General features: G+C 43.0%; 1 protein-coding gene across 1 annotated transcript in view; it reads right to left on the bottom strand.

Moving 5' to 3' along the window:
* LOC147035081 (extracellular calcium-sensing receptor-like) overlaps window positions 1-27675 on the bottom strand; it is a 90792-nt gene that overhangs the window by 19903 nt on the left and 43214 nt on the right. Inside the window, exons 5-6 of the mRNA XM_085893358.1 lie at window positions 14028-14246; window positions 5524-5647 (exon numbers count right to left, since the gene is read on the bottom strand). Of these exons, the coding sequence (XP_085749484.1) occupies window positions 5524-5647; window positions 14028-14246 (343 nt within the window). The remainder of the gene's footprint in view (window positions 1-5523; window positions 5648-14027; window positions 14247-27675) is intronic.

Raw genomic sequence — 27675 nt, 5'->3', positions numbered from 1 at the left:
ATTCACTTCAATTTATTTCACTTGATTCCTTCGGCTCCCTCAACCGACTATGGACAATATCTGCAAGCCGGAGAGGTTCGATGCAGACCCCAACGCCACTGACTCGGAAATGAAGTGGTCGCATTGGTTCCGTTCCTTCTCACACTATCTGACCATCATTGAAGAGGGAGCCGACAAACTGGCCGCACTTGTAAACCATGTCTCGCCCAGCGTATTCAGGCTCTTCTCGGAGTGTGACACCTACGACGCAGCAATCGACATGCTGCGGGCGCTCTACGTGAAGTGCAAGAACGAGGTATACATACGACATCTTCTCAACACACGCAGGCAAGCAGCCGGGGAGACAATTGATCAGTTCCTGCAAGCTCTGAGGCAGTTGGGCAAAGACTGCAGTTTCCGGGCTGTAACCGCCGAGGAACATCGAGATGAAGCAACCCAAGAGGTGTTCATCCAGGGGCTCCGGTCAGCCCCCATTCGGCAACGCTTACTGGAAAAAGCACAACCCACTCTTGAAATGGTAGCTGACCAGGCCCGAGCTATGGACGCGGTACAGCAGCAATCTGAGTCATATGGGACACTGGTGTTGCTAATGAATGCTGCTACGGCGGAAACTCAAAGAACCCCTGGGGACACCTCCGACACTGAGGATGGAGATAAACCCGAGGAATCGGATACCCAGACCTCGTCAAACTCCTCAGCAACTACTTCGGTTGGTAAATGCTTCTTTTGTGGGTATAAAAGACACCCCCGTAACAAATGCCCTGCCAGGGATGCCACATGAATGAACTGTGACAAGAAAGGGCATTATGCCAGGGTATGCAAATCTACTCTTAGAAGAAATAAACCCACTTCTGCGGCTCTCTACTCACAAAAGAAAGTAGCAGCAGCTTCACCGGGGAATCTATCCAAAGTTATCATCAACGTACGAATTAACGGGCATATGGCTGAGGCTCTGATTGATACCAGTGGCTCTGAAAGTTTCGTCAACAGCTCATTAGTAAAGGGCAGGAAATGGAAGATCCACCCGACAGACAATACGGTATGCATGGCCTCCACATCACTACAGTCCCGCGTACGAGGGTACTGCAATGTTGAGTTGGACGTAAAAGGCTACACGCATCGGGATGTAAGGGTACTGGTGCTTCGTGATTTATGCGCAGATGTAATTCTGGGTCATAATGTCCTCAAGCAGCACACGAGCGTCGAAATACCCTTTGGAGGAAGCAAACCTCGTCTAATTCTAAATGCTCTGACTACCGCAGAGGTATCGTCCCCCCTGCTATTTGCTAACTTGTCGCTGGACTGTAAACCGATAGCGATCAAATCGCAATGATACACCACCGCCGATATGAACTTCATCGCTTCCGAGACCAAGCGATTACTGGAAGAAGGTATTATAGAACCGAGCGATTCGCCATGGCACGCGCAGGTGTTGGTGACCACCAGTCAGAACCATAAGAAACGAATGGTTGTCGATTACTCTCAAACGGTCAATCGCTTCACCCATCTCGATGCCTACCCTTTGCCGCGCATATACGAGATGGTCGAACGCGTGGCCAATTATAAAATATTCAGCACCATCGATTTGCGAAGCGCCTATCATCAAATTCCCATTCGAGAGGAAGACAAACCTTACACCGCGTTCGAGGCAGGTAGATGCCTCTATCAATTTAGGAGGATTCCGTTCGGTGTCACTAATGGAGTAGCTTGCTTCCAACGAGTTATGGACGACATCATCTCGGATGAAAACCTCAAAGACACTTTTGTTTGCGTGGACAATGTCACGGTGTGTGGTAAGGATCGGGGGGAACATGATATGAATCTAGACAGATTCTTGAGCATTGCTAGAAAATATGATCTGACTCTCAATTATGACAAATGCGTATTATCAGCAAGGTCAATTGATGTTCTCGGCTACACAAGAGCCGACGGCACGATTAAGCCCGATCCTGAACGATTGCGCCACTCCGTGAGCTACCCCCACCTCATGACCTGCAGACATTGCGTCGAGTGATCGGAATGTTCGCTTACTACGCTAGATGGATCCCCCAATACTCCGAAAAAATACATCCCCTGGTGCATTACAAAAACTTCCCGCCAGATGCCGCTGTTGTAAAAGCTTTGCACAGCCTCAAAGATGATATCAGTAATTCCGTGGTATTATCGATCGACAGCACGGTGCCGTTCGTGGTGGAAACGGACGCTTCCGATCACGCAATCGCCGCGACGCTCAATCAGTCCGGACGACCCGTCGCGTTCTTCTCGAGAACTCTCTCAGGAAGCGAGCAGAGACACTCGGCGATAGAGAAGGAAGCGTACGCTATTGTCGAAGCCCTACGTAAATGGAGACATTATTTACTGGGCAACCACTTCACACTCGTCACAGACCAGCGATCCGTTGCCTACATGTTTGATGGGAAAAATAACGGGAAAATTAAGAACGAGAAAATAATGAGATGGCGGATAGATCTATCTTGTTATAGTTACGACATTGTTTATCGGCCCGGGAGGGAAAAACCTGCTGCAGACACCTTCTCTCAGGTCTACTGTTCGGCGACAATCGGTCGGGTTTTGCAAGACCTCCATGTGTCTCTGTGCCACCCGGGGGAAACCACAATGGCACATTTCGTGCGCAGACAAAACCTTCCCAATTCTGTCGAAGATATTAAACACGTGAGTGCTTCTTGCCCAGTTTGTGCTGAACTGAAACCCAGATTCTATGGCGCCGCTCCTGGCAGATTGATCAAGGCCACTTCCCCCTTCGAGAGACTAAATATCGACTTCAAAGGGCCCCTGCCGACTGAGACAGATACCAGATACATACGGTTGTTGATGAATACTCAAGGTTCCCATTCGCATTCCCGTGCTCGGATATGACCTCGGGCACTCTCGTGAAATGTCTCTGACCTCTTTGCCATGTTTGGGAAACCGTCGTACATACATTCAGACAGAGGGCCGTGTTTCATGTCGGTCGAGCTCAAACAGTTCCTATATGAACACGGCATAGCAACTAGTCGAACGACGGGTTACAACCCACAGGGTAATGGGCAGGTGGAACGGTATAATGGAGTCATTTGGAAAGCCGTAACCCTGGCGCTGAAATCGAGAGGGCTGGGGCCCGAGCAGTGGGAGGTTTCCCTACTCGACGCTCTGAATTCCATACACTCTTTGCTCTGTACGTCCATCAATGCTACTCCTCACGAACGAATGTTTACTCACCAACGACGATATGTTGACGGCCAATCGGTGCCCAACTGGCTAACCTATCCCGGAACAGTGTTCATGAAGCGCCCGGTACGACAAAGCAAGTATGAACCAATGGTGGAGAAGGTCGAACTCATCGATGCTAATCCTGAGTATGCTCATGTTAGACTTCCTGATGGCAGGGAGACCACTGTGTCAGTTCACCATCTGGCTCCCGCAGGTACTCCTCCTGCAGGAACTCCTCCATCCGGCACTCCTCCCTCTGACATTCCCTCCCCAGGTGTTTGCCCCCCCAGGAACTCCACCCGAGAATGGTGGCGACGGAGCTACCGCATTCCACCCGAGAGCGATCGAGGAGTCATCCCTGGCACGAGTCGAGGCTCCCCAAGAGGATCGGAAGCCTCCCTCAAGTGAAACCACCATTTACTCCCAGAGAGGTCGACGGATAAAACCCCCTCGCCGACTCAATCTGTAAAGGGGATAATCGGCATCCCTCGATGGCACCTTACCATGCTTCTATAACTCAAAATAATCCTCACTGCTTGGAATGTATGCTTCTGTAGTTTAAATAGTTCGCGCTGCTTGAAATGTATACCCCTATAGCGTTGAAGTAATCATGGTGCGCTAGTTGAGCCTCTAGTTACATTTTAAAGACGGGGAGAATGTGATGAATTAAAGGATGTGACGCGTGATCACGTGTCGCGCGGCTCGCACACGAGACAGATAAAACCGTGATGCCGCACGGTCGGTGGGATTGTCCCTGGGGCATTGTCATTTATGGCGGTGGTTCACTTGGTGCTCTTGGTGCTCGTTGAATGGTGAGAATTGAGAGTATACCGGACTCCGTGCTTATGCTGGCTAATTGCTGGTTTATTTTGCGGTGATCGACTGCACATGTATTCCTTGCTGCACATGTATTCCTCGCTGCACATGTATTCCTTTATGTGTCTGTAGAATCGGCTTCAATCAAGTGAAATAAAGCCTACACTCTGAAGGTTTTTCCCTCGCATTCACTTCAAACACAATGCCCCAAGTTATGATTGTTTTCATATTAGACGGTGCATAAATTTCGGTAACATCAGAGTGAGCTGGTATGCTCCGAAGCAGGAAGTAATTTTTTTTTTTTTGCACGAAAGTTTTTTTTTCTCTCTTGTCTTTGTGTTTTTCCTTGCGATGACATTGCGAAAAGGCAAAATACATTGGCGCTAATTGAATAATTGGCCATTAAAACGAAATTGCTAATAATCGTAACTGCGATATGCGAACTTTCGGACAGTGAGAACTTAAGTTCCAGACTTCCGGATAGTGACGAGTACTGTATTCTTTCTCGATTTTTTATCGATTTATCGACTTACAGTGTTCTTTCTTTCTCGATTTCTGTACTTTCTCGATTTTCTTAAACACAATGCCCCAATCCAGTCAGTGACGATTACTGTATTCTTTCTCCATTTTTCCTCGATTTATCGACTTACTGTGTTCTTTCTTTCTCGATTTCTGTACTTTCTCGATTTCTTTCTCGATTTTCTTAAACACAATGCCCAAATCCAGTCGTCGTTTACGACAGCAAAGGAACGAAGCTGCGCGTCATGCACGTGCAATGGAATCTAACGAAGCACAAGCTGCTCGCTTGGCAGACAACACTGAACGCGAGGCAAGGCGTCGTGCAGAAGAAACGGATGAAGAACGAACTGCTCGCTTGGCAGACAACACTGGATGCGACGCAAGGCGCCGTGCAGAAGAAACGGGTACGGCCATGCACGTACGGGCACGCACGTACGGGCACGCACCTACGGGCATGCACTAGTATTTACAATCTGTGCCAGGCAGGGGACCTAGAGTATCAATCAGCTGCTTGATAGTTCTTGATTTGTTCGTTTTAAAATACATTTAGAAACACTGTACGTATTATCATCCAGACTTCTACCGTTAAAATATTGTTATGTTCATGTGAAATATTAAAATATTTCACCAGCAATTACTTATATGCTCAGTCTCATGCCTCAATAATTCAAACTGTATAACTATGTTCTTGTATTCGGATATGATTAATTTTTTTGCTTTATTATTTTATTACATTATTACATAATTTTTTTTGAATGGAGAGTAAATCATCGATAACAACATTCTATCCTAACTGCATGGTGGTCACTTGGCTTGAATATCAGGTTAAGCTTTTGGCTTTTAACTTATAAATACATTGGTTTGCATTTAGTGATCACCATGAACAATCATTTGGACGCACTCATTTCACTTTCCAATGAGTCTTGCACTGAAAATAAATGAATTAACTAAATAATTCAGAATGAATGATTTTCTCACTTGTGTTGTTGGAAATTTCTCCTGCGTTGCAGGAAATGCAGTCAAAGCAGCAAAAAGGCATCCCTTTTTGTGTAAACCTGCGTGTACCATGTAAACAGGGTAGAGTACACAAAGATTGTGGGATCTGCAAATACATACACTGGTAATGCAAAACAACATGGACAGTAGACGTAGTTCAGAGCAGTTTGTCATGTTACAAAGATAATGACCATAATTTGGTTCCAAATGGAGATGAAAAGACATTATTCACCTTTGCTGAGTTTTTTTTTCTTGCATTCTGTACATTCCCAAGGGCCATGGAGGAGGTAAAGAGCAGAATGGTCCCAGATATAACAGAATGAAAATAACTTGGAGGGATAAGGGGTGTGGGGAAGAATGAGAGCAAAGGGAGGACACGGGGGTGAGCAAGATGGATAGCGTGAAAATCTCAATCACAGAAGTTTAAGAAAAAACTAGAAACTCTTATTGAGTTGGGCTTAGGGAGAGTTAATGGGGGTAGAAGCCATCTTTAAGCCCTGGAAAGAATAATAAGATTTACAAGATTGAGGAAGTTGCTTCCACAGACAGGAAAAATAGGAACGAATGACTTGAGGTGAACAGTGAGTCTGGATTTTGGCAGTTTCACCGGAAGGGGGTTACTGGTATACCACATGTTCCCTGCAGAAACTTGAAGGAAAGCGCAGCATGGAGACAGCAGATGGGGGAAGACAAGGAAAGTGGCAGTAGAGACAAAGAGATCACCAACCTATCTGCAATGGGAAAGTGATAGTCCCATGGACTCAGCTTCATTGTGGAAGATTCCAATGATCTTGAAGGGCTAGCTTTCCATGGCCTAAACCGACGCAAGGTGTGAGGCAGAGGCCCCAGCCCAAAGGGGAAAGTAGTACTCCATCAACTGTGGATGAAGGCCTTGGAGGTGGATAGGAGCTCAGGTATGTCAAGGAAGGACTTTGTATGTTGGAGGATGCTCGGTGAGCAACTAGCTTGAGAAAAGTGTCTTGACCAAGAAAGACCATGGCTGATAGTGAGACCCAGGAGTTTGAGTGACCAAACTTCTTCAAGATGATTGTTAAGAAAATAGATGGGAGCATTTGCCAGATGGTCCTTTTGGAGAGAGTAAGTGAGAGTCTGATTTATCAGGATTGAAAGACATATTCTAAGTGTTTAAACTGCTTGTGATTTTGTCAAGGTCTGAAGAGAAGGAAGAGGCCACTGGCTGCCTATCTGAAGGATAAGGCATGTCATAGCAGAGGGTCAGGGCATTGAGATATATATTTTTATATATATACATATATATATATATATATATATATATATATATATACATATATATATATATATATATATATATATATATATACATATATATACATACATATATATATACATATATATATATATATATATATATATATACATATATATATATATATATATATATATATATATATATATATATATATATATATATATATATATATATATATATATATATACATACATATATATATATATATATATATATATATATATATATATATATATATATATATATATATATATATATATATATATATATATATATATATATATATATATATATATATATATATATATATATATATATATATATATATATATATATATATATATATATATATATATATATATATATATATATATATATATATATATATATATATATATATATATATATATATATATATATATATATATATATATATATATATATATATATATATATATATATATATATATATATATATATATATATATATATATATATATATATATATATATATATATATATATATATATATATATATATATATATATATATATATATATATATATATATATATATATATATATATATATATATATATATATATATATATATATATATATATATATATATATATATATATATATATATATATATATATATATATATATATATATATATATATATATATATATATATATATATATATATATATATATATATATATATATATATATATATATATATATATATATATATATATATATATATATATATATATATATATATATATATATATATATATATATATATATATATGTATATATTGTTGCGGATTCGCGCCCGCCGGCGTGCGGACGGCCACGCAACTCGAATCGCGGCACGTCGCCCACCGGACGGACAATCCCGTCGTGACCCTCTCGGACTAACGCTGGGAACTAGTCACGGGTGGGCCTTTCGGCCTCACCACGATCGTGCCAATCGGGCCCCCGCGTGGGATAGGGTTGCTCGCCAAATTCGACCTACCTAAGTACCCACACGGAGGGTAGACCGGGTGATCGCACCTCGCCGCAGGTCGACTTCGGACACGGGCCACTTTAAGCGACCCGTTCCGTACTATCGGGATAACCGAGCGGTGTTATCGTCAACCTCGACGGTTCGATTAATTATTGGGCGTATTTAGCCCACGACCAACCCTTTACGTGAAGTAAGATGGAGATTCAATAAAGGAAAAGACGAAGCGAAACGGGAAAAACAGTTCAACATAAAGCACATTTATTCCGCGGCAAACGGAAAGCACACATATACAATTATACACCAAAAGCAAATGTAAAAATAGAAGAAACACACAATAATGCACAAAAAGCAAATGTAAAAGAGAAACACAATGCAGATCTACTACCGACTACCGAGCACACGGCAACACTTGTACAGTTTTACTTCACAGACGGCGCCAACAACACATATACTCAAAGCAAAAGAAAAAGGGACCACCCTCAACGATGAGGGGGGCAGACGGGCCTGGGGCCGAGACCGCGTCGAGCCTACCCGTCTGGTGATGAGCCGCAAAATGGCGGTGGTGCCCCGACTCCACGGGCCTCGCTGGCACTGCCTGGAAATGGGGTGGGAACGGGGCCCCCTTCTCAAACTATCTCAGCGCGGGGGGGGGGGAAACAGGAGGGGGTTGTTGATGCTCGGGGGAATGAGGATATCTCGCTGGCTTGGGTCCCGCGACGAGCGTCTCCACCGCGACCTCGGTCGCGTTACCGGCCTCCCCTCTCCGCAGCTCCCCGACTCTGACACGAGCGCCCTCTCGACTGCCTTCGCCGCCGCTGCCGCCGCCACCTCTCCAACTCTCCCACTCTCCACTCTTCTCAACTCTCCTTGACTGACTCTTCTCTTCTCAACTCTCCTTGACTGACTCAACTACTCCGACTCTTCCCAACTCAACTCCTTTTTGGCGAGCGAACGCGGCCCTTTATAGCCCCCATGGCTTCGCTCCTTCACCTTCGACCCTTTACCTCTGGCTGGCTCCCCATTGGACAGAGGAAAAGTGGGCGTGAATGCTTTTTGATCCGCGAATCTGCATATAGCGATTATACTCCGACGCACCTGGAGGCGGGGCCAAACCGCCCCATGCTCGCTGATATGACGGAACAGAAGTGGGCGTGAATCGTTTTCGATCCGATTTCTCGGAAAGGCTGGTGTTTTTGCACCCGCTGCTCGGTGCGCGCCCTGCACGAGTCCAGGATCGGCGCCCACAAGCGGCGCGGGAATGGCGGTGATGCGATGGTTGCGAGAGCGAGATGTGGCGGCAAGGGTCGTGGCTGTTGTTGTGAAGCGGCGTTGCGGTTGGTGGCTGTTGTGTGATGGCTGTTGAGACGTGGTTGGTGGTGGTTGTGGTGGTAGTAATGGCGGCTGGTCCAAAATAAAGATAGTAAAAGAAAAACGGCTATCCTGAAGCGTCGCAGCCCGAATGAATGACATTTATTCCCTCTAAACAACGGGTTTGGGCCTAACTACACATATACTTACAGAGATATCTCACCTAAGGGACCTGAATGGTGGTTTGCGAATTTCGTCAACCACAACAATATATATATATATATATATATATATATATATATATATATATATATATATATATATATATATATGTATGTATATGTATATGTATGTAAATGTATGTATATATATATATATGTATATGTATATGTATGTATATGTATATGTATATGTATATGTATATATATATATATATATATATATATATATGTATGTATATGTAAATATATATATATATATATATATATATATATATATGTATGTATATGTATATATATATATATATATATATATATATATATATATGTATATATATGTATATATATATATATATATATATATATATGTATGTATATGTATGTATATGTATATATATATATATATATATATATATATATATATATATATATATATATATATATATATATATATATATATATATATATATATATATATTGGATTTTCCAGAGTCAGCGAGATCGCTGATGAAGATAATTAACAAGACTGGGCCCAGAACACTGCCTTGGTGCACTGCAGCCTTGACAGGGAGAGGAGATGAAAGGATTCCGTGAGAGCCACACGTTGGCTATGAGAGTAGAGGAAGTCAGGAAAACAAGAATGGAGTCAGGCTTTGGATTCCATTGGCAGAGAGTTTGGAGAGCAAAGCAGGATGCCAGACTATCGAAAGCTCAAGCTATGGCATGTCTTGAGAGAGATAGCCCTGATCTCTTGTTCGTCATTGAGTGACTCCATCCATTGTTGTGAGTATAGAAGCAGAATGTCGAAGGTGGAGTTGACTGAATCTGAATTGGAGATCGTTGGAGAATGGTATGGATTTCATACCAACTGTGAATTGATTTCAAATCAAATGGAATCCATTACCTTTCTGATGCTTGAAAGAAGCTTATCGGTCTGCAGTTAAGATCTGTTTTTGCACCATTTTTATGGAATGCGGTGATATTGGCTGATTTTCAAGGAGACGGAAGATGACCAATGGCAAATGATAGGGGGAACAGAACAGAAAGTAGAAGTGCAAGAACAGCATACCAGGTTTTTAGGACATGTGAGCTGATGTTGTCCTGTCGAGGTGCAGAATTATAGTCGAGGTTGCCAGTAACTTCACCACCTTCTTAGGTGCAAAAGACACAGAGTCCAGGAGCATTTGGGTATGACTATGAAGGGTGGATACAGAGAGTGAGGGGTCGGGGACACAAGATATGGAAACAAACACAGAATTGAGGTATTCGGCTTTCTCACAATTGGAGTTGGCTGTGGGGCCATCTGGAGTGAGGGAAGGGATTGAAGGGGAGCATAATTCAGAGACAGATTTAGCAAGGTGCCACCAGGTTTTAGATGAGGGAACAAGTTTGAAAGTTTAAACTTGATGTTGGCCGGATTTTGTTTTTGCTCTCCTGAGAGTGGACAAACTCTTGTTGCAGACTTTGTGGAATGATCTGAGATTGCCTTCTGTCTATTTTTACCTTCCAGGATGAGCAGGCAAGCTGTTTGAAGGCAGCTGCTTCACCATATGATTGAGTGTGCCATCGGCGTGAAGAAGGGTATGATAACTGTCAACGACATGGGGTTGATCTATGCATTCAGGGTCAGAGTAGGTTTCTGTTTAACAATTCCCAGGCTGAGTTTATATCAGTGGCAACAGTTATAGTTGACCAGTCCTGAAGTGAGATAGCTGCTTGCCATCCATACCCGTTTGTCCGAGTGGCCTGCTAGATTCATTGGTGCTTAGGAAACGTTCTGAGAAGAGCCAGAGAAATCTTCACTCTCACAAGCACGTGATCAGATGAACCAATTGGAGCAGAGGAAGAGCAGAATACATTAGTGGGGAAGTTAGTCATCATCAAGTCCAGAAGGGAGGATTTGCCATTTGCAGAAATCTGAGTTTCAACATTCACATATTGAGTCAGTCCAATGGAGTCACAGAAGTCCTTTGGTGAGAGAGGACTCAACACCCAGCCAACTGCGATTGTGACAATTTAAATTAACACATTCGATGAAGAAAGAGTTAGGATGAGTGGTTAAATGTAGGTTCATGTTGTGTGTGAGAGAGAGAGAGAGAGAGAGAGAGAGAGAGAGAGAGAGAGAGAGAGAGAGAGAGAGAGAGAGAGAGAGAGAGAGAGAGAGAGAGAGACAGAGAGAGAGAGAGAGAGAGAGAGAGAGAGAGAGAGAGAGAGAGAGAGAGAGAGAGAGAGAGAGAGAGAGAGAGAGAGAGAGAGAGAGAGAGAGAGAGATAGATAGATATGTATGTAAAGGGAGCCATCACTGTTGGGAGGATGGTACAAAACACAGGCAAACAAGAGGTGGGAGTAGAGGGGAAGACACAGCCAAGTCTTGAGATACCAACGGCTGTGTAGGGCCTTGTTTTTATCCGCCTCAAAAGATGCAAGGTGGGATGCAGGAGCAGCAACCCAGAATGAGGGGCTCTCCTCCATGGAGTTCTTATGTAAGCATTGTGTACTATCATAAGCTGGTGCTGCTGAGAAATGTCTTACTCTGCAGCAAATATTCAGATGGTGACTAGCCGTTGATGCTATCTTGCTGATATGATCGTCCCATGCAAGGTTATAATAAAGGTGCAGTTCCTGGAACTCCATGATAACAAGGAGAGGTGGAATTGAGGCCAAGGGGTCCCAGGAACTGCACCTCTTAAAGTGGCTGTCCAGAGAAGTGGATGAGAAAATTTGATTGTTGATTTTTGTGGACAGACTGTGAGAGTATGCCACTTGCTGGTGTTGAACATCATGCTCCCCATGGCTGACAAAGGGCTTCTCATCGAGTTCTGATGAAAGTCATTCACCAGTCGCCAGTCTTTTAGAACTGCGATGCATCATTCTGCACGGGATGGAGTCATGGAAAAATTGTAAAATTGGTTTTCAAGAGAATCAGATGTGTCATTGATATAAATCAAGAATAAAGGAGGTCCTTTGATGCTGCCATATGGAACGCAAGCCTGAATGAAAATGTCACGAGAAAGGACACCATCAAGGGCCATTTAGTGTTTCTGCTCAGAGCTGAAATCAGCCAACTACTTGACCAGGGGGTTCTGAATACGAAATGAAGACAACTTGGGAATAAAGGCTGGATGCTAGACAGTATCAAAGGCTTGAGATATCCAGAGAGATAGCCCTAACTTCTTGTTTGTGGTTCAGGGATCCTTCCATTGCTGTCAGAATGAATAACATATCCAAGGTGGAATGGCCAGGTTGGAAGCCAAACTGTTTCTCAGAGATTAGCAAGTTAAAGAAGCTCAATAATTGTTCTGAGCTGGACTGCACATGGAATCTGGTGGGGACCAGCCATGCAGAAGTATTAAATTTAGTCTCAAAATGTCTGATTACTCGCATCCAGATCTGTGTTGTTTTCAACCACTCGTTCGGCCCAGTGGTGCAGATTGATTTTGTCCCAGATCAACTTCAAGGTGCCCTGGAACACAAACCGTTCAATGAGTACCATGCATCGTGACCTGCCAGCACAGGTGTGGGAAAGGCTGGCTTTCGATGAATTCCTAGCTGCTCTTCCTGATCAGGAGCTGAGGGTGCTTCTGGAACTGCAGTGCCTGCGACTATCCACATGGCTGCCAAGTGTGTGAGCATTTTTTGCATGGGCATGGCACAGATTGGCTGGGTGTAGCGATCTGTCATGTGGAGGTTCCTGGTATAGATGCCATTGAAAAAGGGTATTGCCCAAACGTTAAGGGGCAGAATGCAAAAGTTGTCAAATTTTACAAGGGGAATATGGTCGACGTGTAGTCTGGTGGTTCCAACCCATTGAGAGGCAACCAGAGCCACAGTCCCGGAGTGACAGGGTCAGACCCTGGGGGCACATCACATGAGGCAGAGCAGGATGACTGGGCCCATTCTTTTTTAACCATGTGCCACTCACACCAGTGTGGATGAAGCTGCCACTGGATGAAGCTGCTGGTGGTTCCCTTCAAACAAGCTTCAACTCCATTCCCTTCTTTTTCTGCAATTTTATTTCAATTTTCTGCAAATTTTGCTTTCTTGCTTTCTTGCTTTGCTTCCCTTTCCTAATCCTGTGTTCGATACAGGTTCTGTGTGTATGATGCCATGTCAGCCTTTCTCATTGGTTGTGTAGCCTGGATTATTGTAATTAATTAAATACGTCAATATGGTTGAGTACCTATGTGACTTGCTTATTGTATATTTTTGCCTTCAGTGTGCCCCATCTCTTCTAGTAGGTAAATTGATTGCAATTCATTGTGTTTGTCTTTGTGCCATTGTTACATTGGGCTGTGTTTTAAAAACTCCATTTGGAATAGCATACGTGTGAAGTTTTCACATGAGTTTTAGAAACAACACTGGCCAAGTCGCAAGCCACCTGAGTTGTCAACATGGCAATCTGAAACTATAGTCCTTTCACTCCACCTAAGTAGAGGCTTCCATTGCCCTTGGCCAGCCTGCGAGGCTTATAACCCCGGCGTAGTTGGGTGTGATTGCTCCGGGCGCCCTGCCCGACAACACCACAATACGTTACAATTATATACCTGTAATGCGATCATGGTGGAATTGATCAATTGAATTATGAGATCACTCATCAAAATCTCTATTAATTAAGAAACACCTTTCTTTAATAAAGCAGATCCAAATGCACTTACTTGCATCCCATCAGGCCACACAATAAGATTGCTATCAATCAACAGTTGCTTTTCTGCAGATGAGTCAAAATGTCCCACATCTTTGAACATAATTTTTCCTTTTGCATTCTTTTGCCAATTCATTATCTTGTACATGGCTGGAGGATCTCCATTTTCATCAAAACTCATTTGCTCCTTCGAGTTGATGGTGAATCTTACTTTCTTCATGTAAAATAATAACTGCAGTAAAGATGGTCACAAGAAAGAAGGTGCAACAACAATTAAGAAAATGTTGCTTTCTGCACGTGTTGACCATCAAACATTAAAAATTATTTTCACATATACATTCAATTAGAACTGTTAACTTCTGATATCACAAATTGAAATGATTTTTTTGAAGGAGACTAACATTAAACGATCAAATGTAAGCCAGTCACAATATTGGTTAAGGACACTACGTTAGCTGTTGTTGTGCAGATGTTAGGCAATCACAAAAACAAACAAAAACTGGTTGCAATTTGGACAATCTATATTCATATCTGAAGGCACCACCAAACAATATCAAAGCTCAACAAGCAAGGCTCAAACGGTCTTAGGTCTTGAAGAGCAAGTTGGCTTCATCTGGGAAAGTGCAGGCATATTCTGCCAGGTGTTAATACCCTCCCATGGGGGTGGTGGAAGGGGCATGATGTGACTGCAATCAACAAATGGTGAGAGCCAATAATGTTTTCATCATTGCCTTGTGGGTGACACATGGTGTCGTCACACGTACCTGTGGCTGCAAATAAATTTATATATTTTGGATAATATTGCAATGAAAATGGCTGAGGCACCTCGAGGAAGTCATCGTTTAATTATAGCAGTTGAATATTTCTGAGGGAAGGAGAGAAGGGGGAAGTGAGGGGAGTTGAAATAAGGGATGAGTTTGTTCATTGTGAGGGAGAAATGACTCTTGTAGAGTCGAGTGTGGAAGTAGAAAATGCAAGTGGGGAGGTCGGGGCGAGTGGAAATGGAAAGGGAGAAAGTGTGTGTGTGCGCGCACACGTAGGATGGTGACAGCAGGCTCGGGTAGGAGGTCCAGCAAGTCATCATTGGCAACGTCGCTGATTGATTACAAGTGTCCCAAAAACTGCTCAAGATGGTACTAGCTCTGCCAGACAGTCAGTGGTTCAGAAGTGGGTTCAAGGTAGTTTGAATGAGGGATTGATGGAGGGGAGAAGAGTCGAGGTGGTGAGGATGCATAGAAGGAGGAGGTTAGAAGTGTTGTGTTTGGTGAAAAGCGATGGCGAGCACGTCGGTAGGAGGGTACAAGCTATTGTATGTGTGAGGGGATGGAACGATTAATGGCATTGGAAGAGATCAGCAAGGATGTGGTCAGAGTGGAAAGATGAGAGGGACGAATAGTTTCAGCAAATGTGTTTGGGTGAGGAATTTTGGTCATTTTGGAGGCACGTGATTACTTCTTCTTCTTTTTCTTTTTTGAATTTTAATGGTGCTTTCAGAGCCAGCAGGTTCGATACACGCCATGCACCTGAACATGATCAAAATCGTTTTTTTATCCCATCGAGTGTAAAGAGATTTACATGGATTTCCCACACTCCTTCAGGAATTTTAGTACCAGCTTACAGAGTTGAGGGTGCTTCTGGTTCATCAGCCCCAACTCTCCCGGTAGATCCAACACCTTGATCCCCATTACTCTAACATTCTGCACAAGATGCCGCCTGTGTCTCTCATAAAGAGGGCAATTTAGGAATAAATGATTCAGATCTTCGGGGTTCCTGCACGTCAAACAAAACCCCGCAGGGTGGCACCCAATTTCATGTAGATATTAATTTAAGCGACTGTGCCCAAGTCTTAGCTTACCAAGAGCTACCTGGTCTTTCCAGGAAAGCATGGGAAGTTTAACTGGAGGTACCACATCCGGATGCACCATGTGACGGAATCTTCCCTTCGTGCTGGAGTCCCACTGAAATTGCCATTGTTTCGCAATCTGGCCTTCGGCCAGACTAATGATTTCCGATGGTCCCAGGAGTATTTGGATGACATTTTCCAGTTTGAGGACATGCTTCGCCACTAGATCACAGGCCTCATTTCCACCAATGCCAACATGAGCAGGGATCCAGCACAGGTCGACCACCAGACTCCTGCACTTCGCAATATTCACCAAATGCCAAACGTCAAGCACCAAGTCATTCTTACAACCATCCTGTAAGGATTCCAACGCCTTTAACATGGAAAGTGAATCTGGGAGGATAACCACACTGAGAGGATTTAACTTAATTATTCATTCCAGAGCCAGAACTCTGGCAAATAGTTCAGTCGAGAAGGCCGAGAGATGATTCGTTAGCCAAAATGCACTAACCACCCTGACACCAGGGATGCATATTGCTGCAGCTGTCCTTCCAAGAGAAATTCTTTGGACCCATCTGTATATACATGCAATGATTGACTCCAATTTGAATTGATAAACTCAAACGCCTGATTGCATGTCACCGCAGGATTAACAGTGTCCGATTTTCCACAGAGATCCACATGGAGGCGAGGGGATTCAAGGGTCCAGGGGGTCCAAATACAAATTTTATGATGAGGGGTGACCGGAATGGAATCCAACCCCATTTCCTTAGCAGTCATTTTGCATGCAAGGCAGAAAGGCGGGGAAGTGGAGTTCCCATAAAGCTTTAGATATTCCCAGCAGTTTGCAAATAAGGCTTTTCCAGGATGGTTATACCCAGATGAGGTGGTTCTCGCCCAATATTTCATTTTCAAAAATTTCCAACGGAGAGACAAGGGCAGAAGGGATTCCCGGAGAGATTCCTGATCCCACCAGAAGGGCAGAAACAGGAGTGCTGGTAAAAGCACCTAAACAGACACGGATGGCTTTAGACTGGACAATCTCCAGTTTTTTTTTGATTGCTCATGGACATATCCCCAAGGATCAGGCCACCATAATCCACATGAGAAGGAATAATAGCTTGATATAACAGAAGAAGACCATAACGATGTGCTCCCCACTCAGTACCAGAAAGACAATGTTATAAATTAATGCCTTTAGCACATTTACCAGTCAGCTTCTTAACATGGGGAGTCCAGGTTAATCCCTTATCAATGATGACTCCAAAGAATGAGACTTCAGAAGATGGTTTGAGGGAAGTGCCATTGACTACCATCACTATGTCCTCAATCCTTTTCTTGAGGGAAAATATGATGAACTTGGACTTGTTGCCTGATAGCGTAAATCCCCAGTCTATCGTCCATTGCTCCACAAGATGGATATCATTCTGGAGTTTTTTTTTTAACCTGAAAGGACTAAACTCTTACAACAGATCCACATGGCAATGTCATCAGCAAACAGAAATATCTTGCTGTGGATCTTGGAATGGGAAGCCATCATTAATCATAATATTAAAGAGAGTTGGGCTTCAGCTGCTACCCTGGGGGAATGCCCTTATCTGTATGAAAAATGGAAGAGAGGTTCTGACCGGCCCTCACCTGAAAGGATCTATTAGATAAAAAGTCCTGAATCCACTCAAACATTATTCCATTAATCCCGAGGTTGATTATCTTATTAAGGATGCCATCTTTCCAAACTGAATCATATGTCTTATGGATATCAAGGAACACTCCCAGAAGAGACTCCTGATTATTTAGGGATTTCCGAGTCTCATTTGCCAGTGCTGTGATGTGGTCCATAACAGACCATCCCTTTCTGAACCCACTCTGGAATTTATACAGGAAGTTGTTCTTTTCCAGGAAGAAAACCACCGATTGTTCACTTTCTTCTCCAATCTCCATTAATTTGCAGACAACTTAAATGAGAGAAATTGGACGATATGAAGATGGGGCTGTGCTATGTTTCCCATCTTTTAGGATAGGGATTACAATTGAGTGTTTCCAATCACAGGGAAGTTTCCTCAAAGCCCAAACATTATTGAAGAATCTAAGGATCACACCCAACACCCTATCATGCAAGTGCTTGAACATGAGAAACGATAACAGATCTTGGCCTGGGACACTATTCCTAGCCTTCTGGATTGCGTGTTTAAACTCCAGGAGAGTGTAGTTCAGATTAAGTGAAGAATTTAGAGACTGAACTGCATTGGTGGTCACCAGGAATTGATTTGCTAATTGGGGAGTACGAGCTTCCAACTCATCATACTTTATGACATTGGTCCCACTTCCAGAAAATAATTGGCCCAGGTCATCTGCCTTCTCGACATTTGAACAAAAGTTTTTGTCCTGGAAAATAATTGCCGGAATAAACTTCCATCCAGATTTAACACCCTGCATACTTTTTACTCTTTTCCATATGGTTTTAAGTGGGTGTCCAGATTAATCGAAGAACAGAATAATTTCCATGAGGCAGTTTTTGCTTGTTTAAAAGACCTTCGAGCATACGCCCTTTTCCTTTAATATTCCACGACATCGTCCAACCTAAGGGTTCTCCTTAATCTTTTAAGAGCTGCCCTTCTTTCCTGGATCGCTTGTTTGCAACCTTCATCCCACCAAGGGACTTTGATTTTCTAACCCACTGGAATTGGTGTTGGTGTTGGTGTTTGGTGTTTGGTGTTGTTTTCCCCTTGGGCCGGATGTTGTGATTATTCATGGCACAGGGGACACGGTTGAGCGTTTTTCTGGATTTTCTGGTGCACGGTTTGGACTAGAAGGGAGCCATTTTGTGCGAGTGCTCGTCATCAATATTTGCATCGAGTTAACGTACGTGTGGTCTCCGGCAGTTCGTCTCTGCCGACTGAAGTGACCGCACAGAACGGAGAGTTTTCTCGGGTTTCCTTGTTGTCTCGGACCATTCGTAGTGAAACTTTTTGGCCTCTGACTTCAAGGGAATTGGTGGTTCTGGAAACACCATCGACCTCCAGACGCTGGTTGGTGAGTCTCTTCGCCTTCATGTAAATATGCTTTTTTAATGTTAATTTGTCATTTAGTTGCTCTTCAATAAATTGTCAAAAGGTTGTAACAGGTCCGATACGATGCAAGTTATGTGATCTCGGTGGTTGAAGGACATTGTACACGGAATGATGAAATCGGTGTTACCATTACATGCCAAATCCAATTAGAGACGAGTGTTAGGACTTGTATCAGAGGCTGACATGACGTCACTAAGTTCTGTATGTGTTGCATCTCGTATAGACACGATGTTTGTTATGTAATAATAAGGGCAATCGTGCAATCTTGCTCTACTTAGGATGTAGTCTGATGTTGGTTTTGTGGTTGGTATGGTTGGCTTGGGATCATCGGGTCCTTAGTTTTTGAGTCTCGTTTGCTGATGAATTAACACCGGGTGGGGTTGACTCACCCTGTCATCCTTCCGAGGTCGGCGAAATGAGTACCAGTGTACTGATAGAGGGGCACTGCATCAGCGACACAGCTGTGCTTCCAAGAAATGAAAGCTTCCCTGCAGCCAAGCTGCCATATGCAAGAACAGAACTAGGATTGTGTCTGGTGATGATCGCTCTCGTGACTGGTGGTGCTTGTATGCACGAGGGATCCAGTTTGTTGTGGTTTTGTTGATTGCCATGGTTCAGACATCTTTCCTCCATGCTAAGGTAAATAACAAATCTTGATTGATGGATATGTGTGTGTAGTATAGTAGCCATATCCCGATATGCATGTGTTTTATAACGCATGGAAGTTGGGGTTTCTGAGATGGGTGATATAATTTGAGGATTACTTGATGTTACACGTACTGATGAACAATGTCCCAAACATCATGAGAGTATGTCATTACTTCATGTAACAGGTGTTGTAACATTGTGACCGTTTTAATTGCAGCATTGGCTGTTCTATACATATCACTTGATGGATGTTTATTATTTTTTTAATAGGATGGTTTACATCCTGATGTGCCATCTGGATGATACCACTGTCCTCTGTAGATGATTAAGCTGTTGTTGACACTATTTGCGAGGTGAACTTGTGGTTATATGCTGGATTGTTACTGTAAACAGAGTAGCCAGGAGTGTGGTGTCCATCCATCCATAAGTGTCATCAGCACAGTTGATCCCATTCATCATTGTCTGTTTCTCTTTCAGTAGAGAGCCGAAGTGTAACTCGGTTTTACCTGGTTGGTAATACAGCAGCAAGTAGTGTGTGTTTTGTCGATTATATGGGCCATAATTTGGAAGGACAGAGGCAGAGAAGCAGGAGTTCAGGGACACACTGGAGAGGATGTTGGGAATGGTTGGGCTGGAGGTGATGCTGTGCATTGTGGGGGACTTCAATGCACATGTGGCAGTAGCAAAACTGGGTGAAGAGGACTGTGTTGGTAAATTTGATTGGGGAATGAGGAATGAAGAGAGCTGGTGATGTCGCTGGTGGTGAGGAATGAGATGGCCATTGCTGATTCATTCTTTAGGAAGTGTGACGGTCACAAAATTGTACGTATGGGAGTGGACAGCATAGAACGGAATTGGATTTGTTGGTTGTGGAGGAAGCAGCAGTTGTGGCATGAGAGCATGTCACCACCTGGCACAAGTTCGTGGTGTTTGTTTTATGCATGAAGAAAAGGAGCGAAGTTGAGAGCAGTGATCAGAAAATGACAAAGTTGGGGAAGTGCAGAGACAATGTCACCATGGAGTACAAGAAGAGGATGAGGGCCAGATATGAGGAACTTTCCAAAGAAACAGAAGGTTTGAAGGAGAAGTACAATAAGTACAATCGGGCCGTTTCAGGGAATTGCAGAAGTTTTATGTGGAAGGACATCAGGAAAGGGTGCATCGTCTAGGAAACGTAACCAGGTGTGGTGGATGGAGGAAGTAGCGAAGGTAGTTGGTGAAAAGGACGAGTTTGGAAGATGATAGCAGAGACTCGTGTTTGTAAAAGTTGGGAGAGCTGCAACTCGCTTTCCTGGATGTTTTTGCCAGAGTGATTGTATTGTGCTTATGTATCCCATTTCATTGTTTCGCATTATACTTTGGTATGCATAAGCATGCACATTCTCTACCTCTTCAGGAAAATTAGTTTGCAAATAAAAAGTACGCACAATATGAACTAGAAGGACACTCGGTAGAGGGCATACCTCCGCCACGTAATTCCTGATCCATGATAACATATCAGTCCCAATACATTTTTGAAATATCATGCTATTCAGTACTATATTGTTTTTGGCCCAATCTCTCAATGGTGAAGAATCACTGTAAAAATTCCAGTAGTCAGATATGGATCCAGATCTTCACCAAAATCTAATCATTTCATCCTTGTCACACACCCAACCTGTCCACAAAATTTCATCCGGATCCGTCCACAACTTTTTGAGATATCCTGCACTCAAACAAAAAAACAAACAAACAGACAAACACAGATAGAAAGGGGTGAAAACATATCCTCCTTTACCTTCGGTGGCAGAGGTAACTAGAGGGGGAGCACTCGGTAGAGTGCAAAACCTCTGCTGCCAATACTGCTGGGTCACTGAAGTGAACCTGATATCCTATTCACTGTAGGTCAAAACGGATCAGACTCTACTGAACCACGATTGAGTAAACTAAACTAGATCGACGCGCATGTAGAAATGCCCAAAAAATGAAATCAAAATTTTTTTGAAAAAAAAGTTGCAATTGTTTTTTTTTTCTCTAACAAATTTTTTTTTGGTTGGAAATCACTTAAAACATGTAGGAATGCAAAAACAAAAATTCAAATATTTTTTCAAAATGGCCGCCATAGTGGCCTTATTGGACTTTGGACCAAGTCCAAAATCTAATGGCAAAATCTAATGGCATGATCCTTGGACCATACCTAATCCCCCCCATCAAGTTTCGTCGAAATCCATCCAGGAGTTTTTCCGTAATGCTGTTCACAAACAAACAAACAAACAAATAGACAGGGGTGAAAACAGTAACCTCCGTCCATCTTCAATGGCGGAGGTTAATAACTGACTGCTCTTGCTTAGCAGAAGTGGAAAAGAAGAGTTTTTTCTACCAATTTTCACTAGATTTCAGTGGTGAATGTGACCAAGATACATGATTTTAACAACTTTTTATAAACACAGGAATACACAGTGACACAAATATGTTCCCAGGCGCCATATCAATAATGCTCCTAGACAAAAGAAATGACGAGTGCGATGGTGCCAAAGCTCGATCGGGCTGCTTAAAAATGAGTCGATAAATTTCAGATTAGAGGGGAATGAGATCAGACAGGGAGATAGGTTAAAGCATCTGGGGGGAACAATGACAGGGATGGTAGGTCAGAGAGAGAAGTGGGAGGGGGTTACGGGTGGGTGTGAATGCATGGAGGAGGGTGAAGGGAGTAATGTCAGACCAAAAAATATCAAGAAGATTGAAAGGGAAGGTTTTGGTCTCTTTTGTGATGCCGGCCTACATTTACGTTCTCAAAACGGTGGCACTGACAGGGAGACAACAACAGAGGTTGCAGGTCTATGAGAATAGCTCAGTCAGGAGGATTGCGGGAGTGAAGAGGGTGGATAGAAAAAGGATGGATGAACTGAGAGAGGAGATTGGTGTGCAGATGAGCTTGATGGGGGAGATTGGTAAAAACTCCAGCTGAAGTGCCTTGGTGTGGATGGGAGAGAGAGAATAGCAAAGAGGGTGTGTTGGTTGAGGAACATTGTAGGAGGAATAGAGGTGCACCGCTGCTGAAATGGTAATAATTGTGAAGAGAGATGTCAATAAAGAGTTGGTGGTTGGAGAGTGGAGGGGTGTGGAGGAGTATCGTGGTCAAGGCAGGGCAGAAGATTTTTACCACTGGACTGGACCTCACCCCCATATAAAGAGAAGAGAAGAGAAGAAGAGGATATTTCCTAGGGTTTGTTCAGCTAAGCTGCCATATAAAATCCTCCACTAGCCTGATAGAGATCACATTGTGGGTGAATTTGTGGTTCAGTAGTGGCAAGCATAACGAGAACAAATATTCATGTGCATGAATGTCGAATCACGATGAGGCCCATGCCTCATCAGGGTAAGGTAGTCTTCCTTAAGTTGTCACCCTTGATGCAAAACATCAGTCCAGAACTATTGCCAACCAAAGTTAAAACTGGGGTGTGTTCCATCAGCAAGAAACTTGCTTACTGCTTGCCAAGCAGCTTGCTTGATTCAAAGTGCTCAAGCAAGCACGACAACACAATGGAGCGCTCGGCACCACTTAACAATATGGCAGTCTCCATGGAAACAGTGCTATCGTGGTAATTAGCAAATGCTGTCTGGGCCGTCATTTTCAGTTTTTCTTGATCCACTTGTCACAATTTCTCCAAACTAAGTTATTGTGTTAGCAGGGGCTCTGGAGTACAAGTGACAGGGTGGGAAAGATGAGGAAATGGGGAGTCAGAAGGAGGATCCCCTGGCCAAGCTGATCTATGGACCCTAACATTGTGCGCATTTTGAGGAGGAGGTGGAGGGATTTTTCACGTTTGTAGATCTTGAAGAATTAGGATGAAAAGTGGAAGTAACAATAAAAGTATGAAATGCAGGTTTCAATAATAGCAGCAGAATAGGGAGGGTAGAGTTTGCACATGCATTACTTGCTGAAAAAGAATAGTTTGTGTACAGTATTGTAAGAAGACTCTTTTGATGTTTTAGTGGTGTGTGTTGAAAGAGGTCTAAAGAGTTCCAATAGCAGTTAGGGTCTAAAGGTGTTTCAAGGTTTATTTTTTTTGGAGGGGGGGGGAAGGGAGGTCTTCAGGGTCTATGCCTGTGGGGTTTATGGGATCTCATCTTAAAGGGTAGTATGTTCCAATAGTCATAAGGGGTCTGAGGGTATAAAGGGCTAAAAGGTCTACGAATCTAAATGGTCTCAAGGGGTCGAAACAGTTGAAAGGGTATAAAGGTCTTAAAGGGTCATAAGGTGGATCCTTTGACTTCCGGTTCTGGGTTTGGAGCGTCAAGAGGTCTCCTTAGGAGCTCTCTGCTGACGATCTCAAAGTTAAGTTTCCAGTCGTTATTTGTCCCGTTTTAACTGTTTATTTTTCTCACCTACATGTTACTGTGTTCCGAGTTCAGTTTTGTTTCAAAAATCGTGCTATTTTGTGAGTTTTTGTCAACGTTGTCTTACCGGGTGTTTGAGGCCTAGGCTCGAGGCCTACCGGTTCCTCTTGGTGTACAATCGTTTTATTTGTTTTTTCTCCCCATTACCTTCAATTTCTATCTTCTCCACTTTCCTAACGTCCCCCATTTCTCCCAACTAATCTCTCTATTTCTTATCTTAAATGAAAAATAAAAAAATAAACGCAACCTTTCTCCTGATTCTGCTTCTTCTGCTTCATCGCCTCTTCTTCTTCCTCTTATCCCTTCTCCTCCTCCTCCCCCTCCTCCTCCTCTTCTTCTTCCTCAATTTTTTTTCTACAACACTTCCATGACCTAATCTGTTGAAAACTCTCTCAAACATTAATAATAATAATAACAAAAACGATCTTATAATGCTTCATCTTCCTCTCTCACACATGTGGTACTCTACTGTTTCATAATGCACTACTCTTCTGCTATTTAAACAGACTACTCTCATTTCGACCTTTCCTTCATACCTTGCCTCAAAAAAATCCAACTGTTACAGCATTTCTTGTCTCCATTCTCTGAATTCACCTTTATTGCATCCATCAAGAATTGCGTTAAATCGCATCTCTGACCGAAAACTTTTAAACCCCCCAGTTTGCTATGAATGTTCGCTTTCCATCAACCATTCTTTTTTTCCAACTTCAGGTTTCCAAGTTTTTTTTTTTTTTGCACGTACGGCCATGCGAGAATGAAGGAACATCCTGTGTGGCTGTTGTTTCTGCCACGCGGTTTTATAGATAAACACAATGCCCCAATCCAGTCGTCGTTTATAAGAGCAAAGGAACAGACTGTGTGGTTGTTGTTTCTGGCACGCAGTTTGAAAGTTATTTTTTTTTTTTTTTGCAGGTACGGCCACGCACGTACGGGCACGCGAGAGTGAAGGAACGGCCTGTGTGTTTGTTGTTTCTGGCACGCGGTTTGAAATGTTTTTTTTTTAAAATTTTTTTTGCACGTATGGCCACGCATGTACGGCAACATACGTATGGGCACGCGAGAGTGAAGGCACGGCCTGTGTGGTTTGAAAGTTAATTTTTTTGCACGTATGGCCACACACGTACGGGCATGCACTCGTACTAATAAAAGGCTGTGTGTGTGTGTGTGTGTGTGTGTGTGTGTGTGTGTGTGTGTGTGTGTGTGTGTGTGTGTGTGTGTGTGTGTGTGTGTGTGTGTCTCCTCCAAAACTCCAAAGTCAAAAAACTTAGCAGTCTGAAACTTTACATGCATATGAAGAAAACTTCAAGGAAGTGCAATAGTGAAAATTGGGTGTTTGGGTTAATTAAAACACCCCTTCTGAAGATAATTAACGGCCTTATTTAATTATATGCTTCAGCAAGCGATCCTCGGCCACCTCACTGTCTGGGGTCTCAAAGCGTTTCCTTGGTAACTTCGCTGGGGTCTGAAGCCGCCATGTTTTTTGGCCTGCTCAACCTTGCCGTGACTTGGAACAGGCCGCAATGATTTCTTAACGATAGTTATTTTTATCCCCCGCCACGTGGCGGAAGGGGGATATTGTTGTCATCCGGGTTGTCCGTCCGGCTGTCCGGCCGTCTGTCCGTCCATCCGGCCGGCTGGCTGGGCGTCAACATTTATTTCAATGGCGGGGGATTCCCCATCTCTGATGGGTTTATTTTATTCACTTTCCTCACTCATATTATCGAATGCCTGTTCGTCATAGCTACGGATCACTTGGGTACATTGCAATGCATATAAATGCTTGAAGATGTTGGCGTGTGTTGCTTTACTTCATTTCTGCGCATGCGATCATGAGTATCTCTTAAACTAAGGAGAATTTCAAAATTGAAGCTCCAGAATCGAACTTACGAGCAGTTCCGACTCTGAGAAAAGTGTTCATTTGTGCAATATGGGCATCTCCGGGAGGTGTATGTTGAATATGATGGTTCAGTGATTGTAATTTGCGTGCCAAGGGAGCCATCTTTTCAACCGTTTCATTGGAATGCTTGTTTGAGTGCCTAAGCCACTTGGCGAGCGCTCTCCAAGCTGCTTGGTTGTTTGTTTTGGGAAAAATAATCATGCTTTCAATCTCATCAATTTCAATCTCGCATCGTATGTTTCCGCCCTTGTTGGGTACTGCAGTGCCGTGCAGTGGGAGATGTCTCATCAGACACTTCGGGAGATGTCTCATCCACTGAAAATGTGCAATTTTATTTTAAAAGGACATCACTTTGTTTAACCTTTTTGTGCAATGTCCTTTTATAATTCACCACTCAATTCGACATCGATACATAAAAAAAACAATAAGGTCCATCTGACCAGGTGTTCGCCATGTTTGCTTTAGCTGTGATGGTATAGCGTATAAGTTGGCATTTTGTGTTCTGCAAATTGATACATTTTTGAATTGATTTTCGCTAATTACACACTTTAAATCCTCTTTCAAAGAAGGCTGCTTCAAGGTAAATCTTTGTGTTTGTCGTTTTTATTTACTTGATGTGTGTGTGCATTTGCAAGTGTGTGTATGTATATAAACAGTATTACCACATTGGTTATTGGTCATTGGTTGTGAGCTCCATATACGGGTTTAAGAAAGTGGATCGGAGCCATCCCAGGTCTCAAAGCATCCACCTCCGTATGAGTGTTTCTGTGTGTGCGTACATATGTGTGTACGTGAAACTTGCTGTTGTCTGCTATATCCACATGTGGGTGGGTTTCAGGAGGTGAAACATAGAACTACCACGTCTCAAAGTATCCACCTCCGTGTGTGTGTGTGTGTGTGTGTGTGTGTGTGTGTGTGTGTGTGTGTGTGTGTGTGTGTGTGTGTGTGTGTGTGTGTGTGTGTGTCTGTCGTTGATTGGTATCTACATATGTGGGTTTCAGAATGTGGAATGGAGTCCTCCCAGGGTGGGCTCAAAGCATCCACCTTTATCTCAGTAAGGGGGTCACGATTCACAGACCAAGCTGTGAACTTTTCTGTTCTCAAAGTTTTGTGCTGAGCACTCTCTTCAGGATCGTCACTGAGCCCCGGACAGCTTCCAACTGGAGTTCGTTTGTCGTAATATTCCCAGGGATGGTTTGTAATATCGCTGTGAGGTTTGTTGTCATAATTCCCATAACTCCACCTATTACTGGTCCAACTTTGTCATTTTTCAACTTCCTGGATCTTTTCACTTCACTCTTGAGGTCTTGGTATTTGGTCATTTTCTTGATTTTTGCATTGTTTAGTCCCAAATCAATGTTATTAACACCTCAGTTTGTAGTTCCTTCTTCTCTCTTTTTTTTTGTACCCAAGTGTGATATCTTGTTGCACTGCTTTGTTTTCGATGTTCACACTCGATGGGATCATTTCGTTGTATATGAGCGGTACTTTGATGTTTTCAGTGCATGCTTTTGGTTAATGTTCACACAAATTTTCTGGAACAGAGATATCAAAGGTTTTTGCAGATGTTCCAGCGGTTAACTTTACAAACTCTGTTGTGTCATCGTGTGTATAGCTGTTCTGACACGAGTTTATTTTTAAATTTGTGTTTTGTCATGAAGAATAACATATCACTCTCTTTGCAAACACCACCTCCACCCCTCACCTCTCTCTCTTCTCCCCCCCCCACTCACTCTCTCTGTCTGTCTGTCCCCTCCACGAATAAAATGCAGTACTCCTCCCACACCTCCTTTTTTTGTATACCTCGTCGAGGGTCATATGA

This window comes from Eptatretus burgeri, chromosome 1, assembly GCF_056783735.1.
Source record: "Eptatretus burgeri isolate ZD-2024b chromosome 1, Ebu_testis_v1, whole genome shotgun sequence".
In the NCBI taxonomy this organism is placed as follows: Eukaryota; Metazoa; Chordata; class Myxini; order Myxiniformes; family Myxinidae; genus Eptatretus; species Eptatretus burgeri.
Note: the sequence above shows the minus strand (reverse complement) of the source record. Positions and strands in the feature narration are given on the sequence as shown.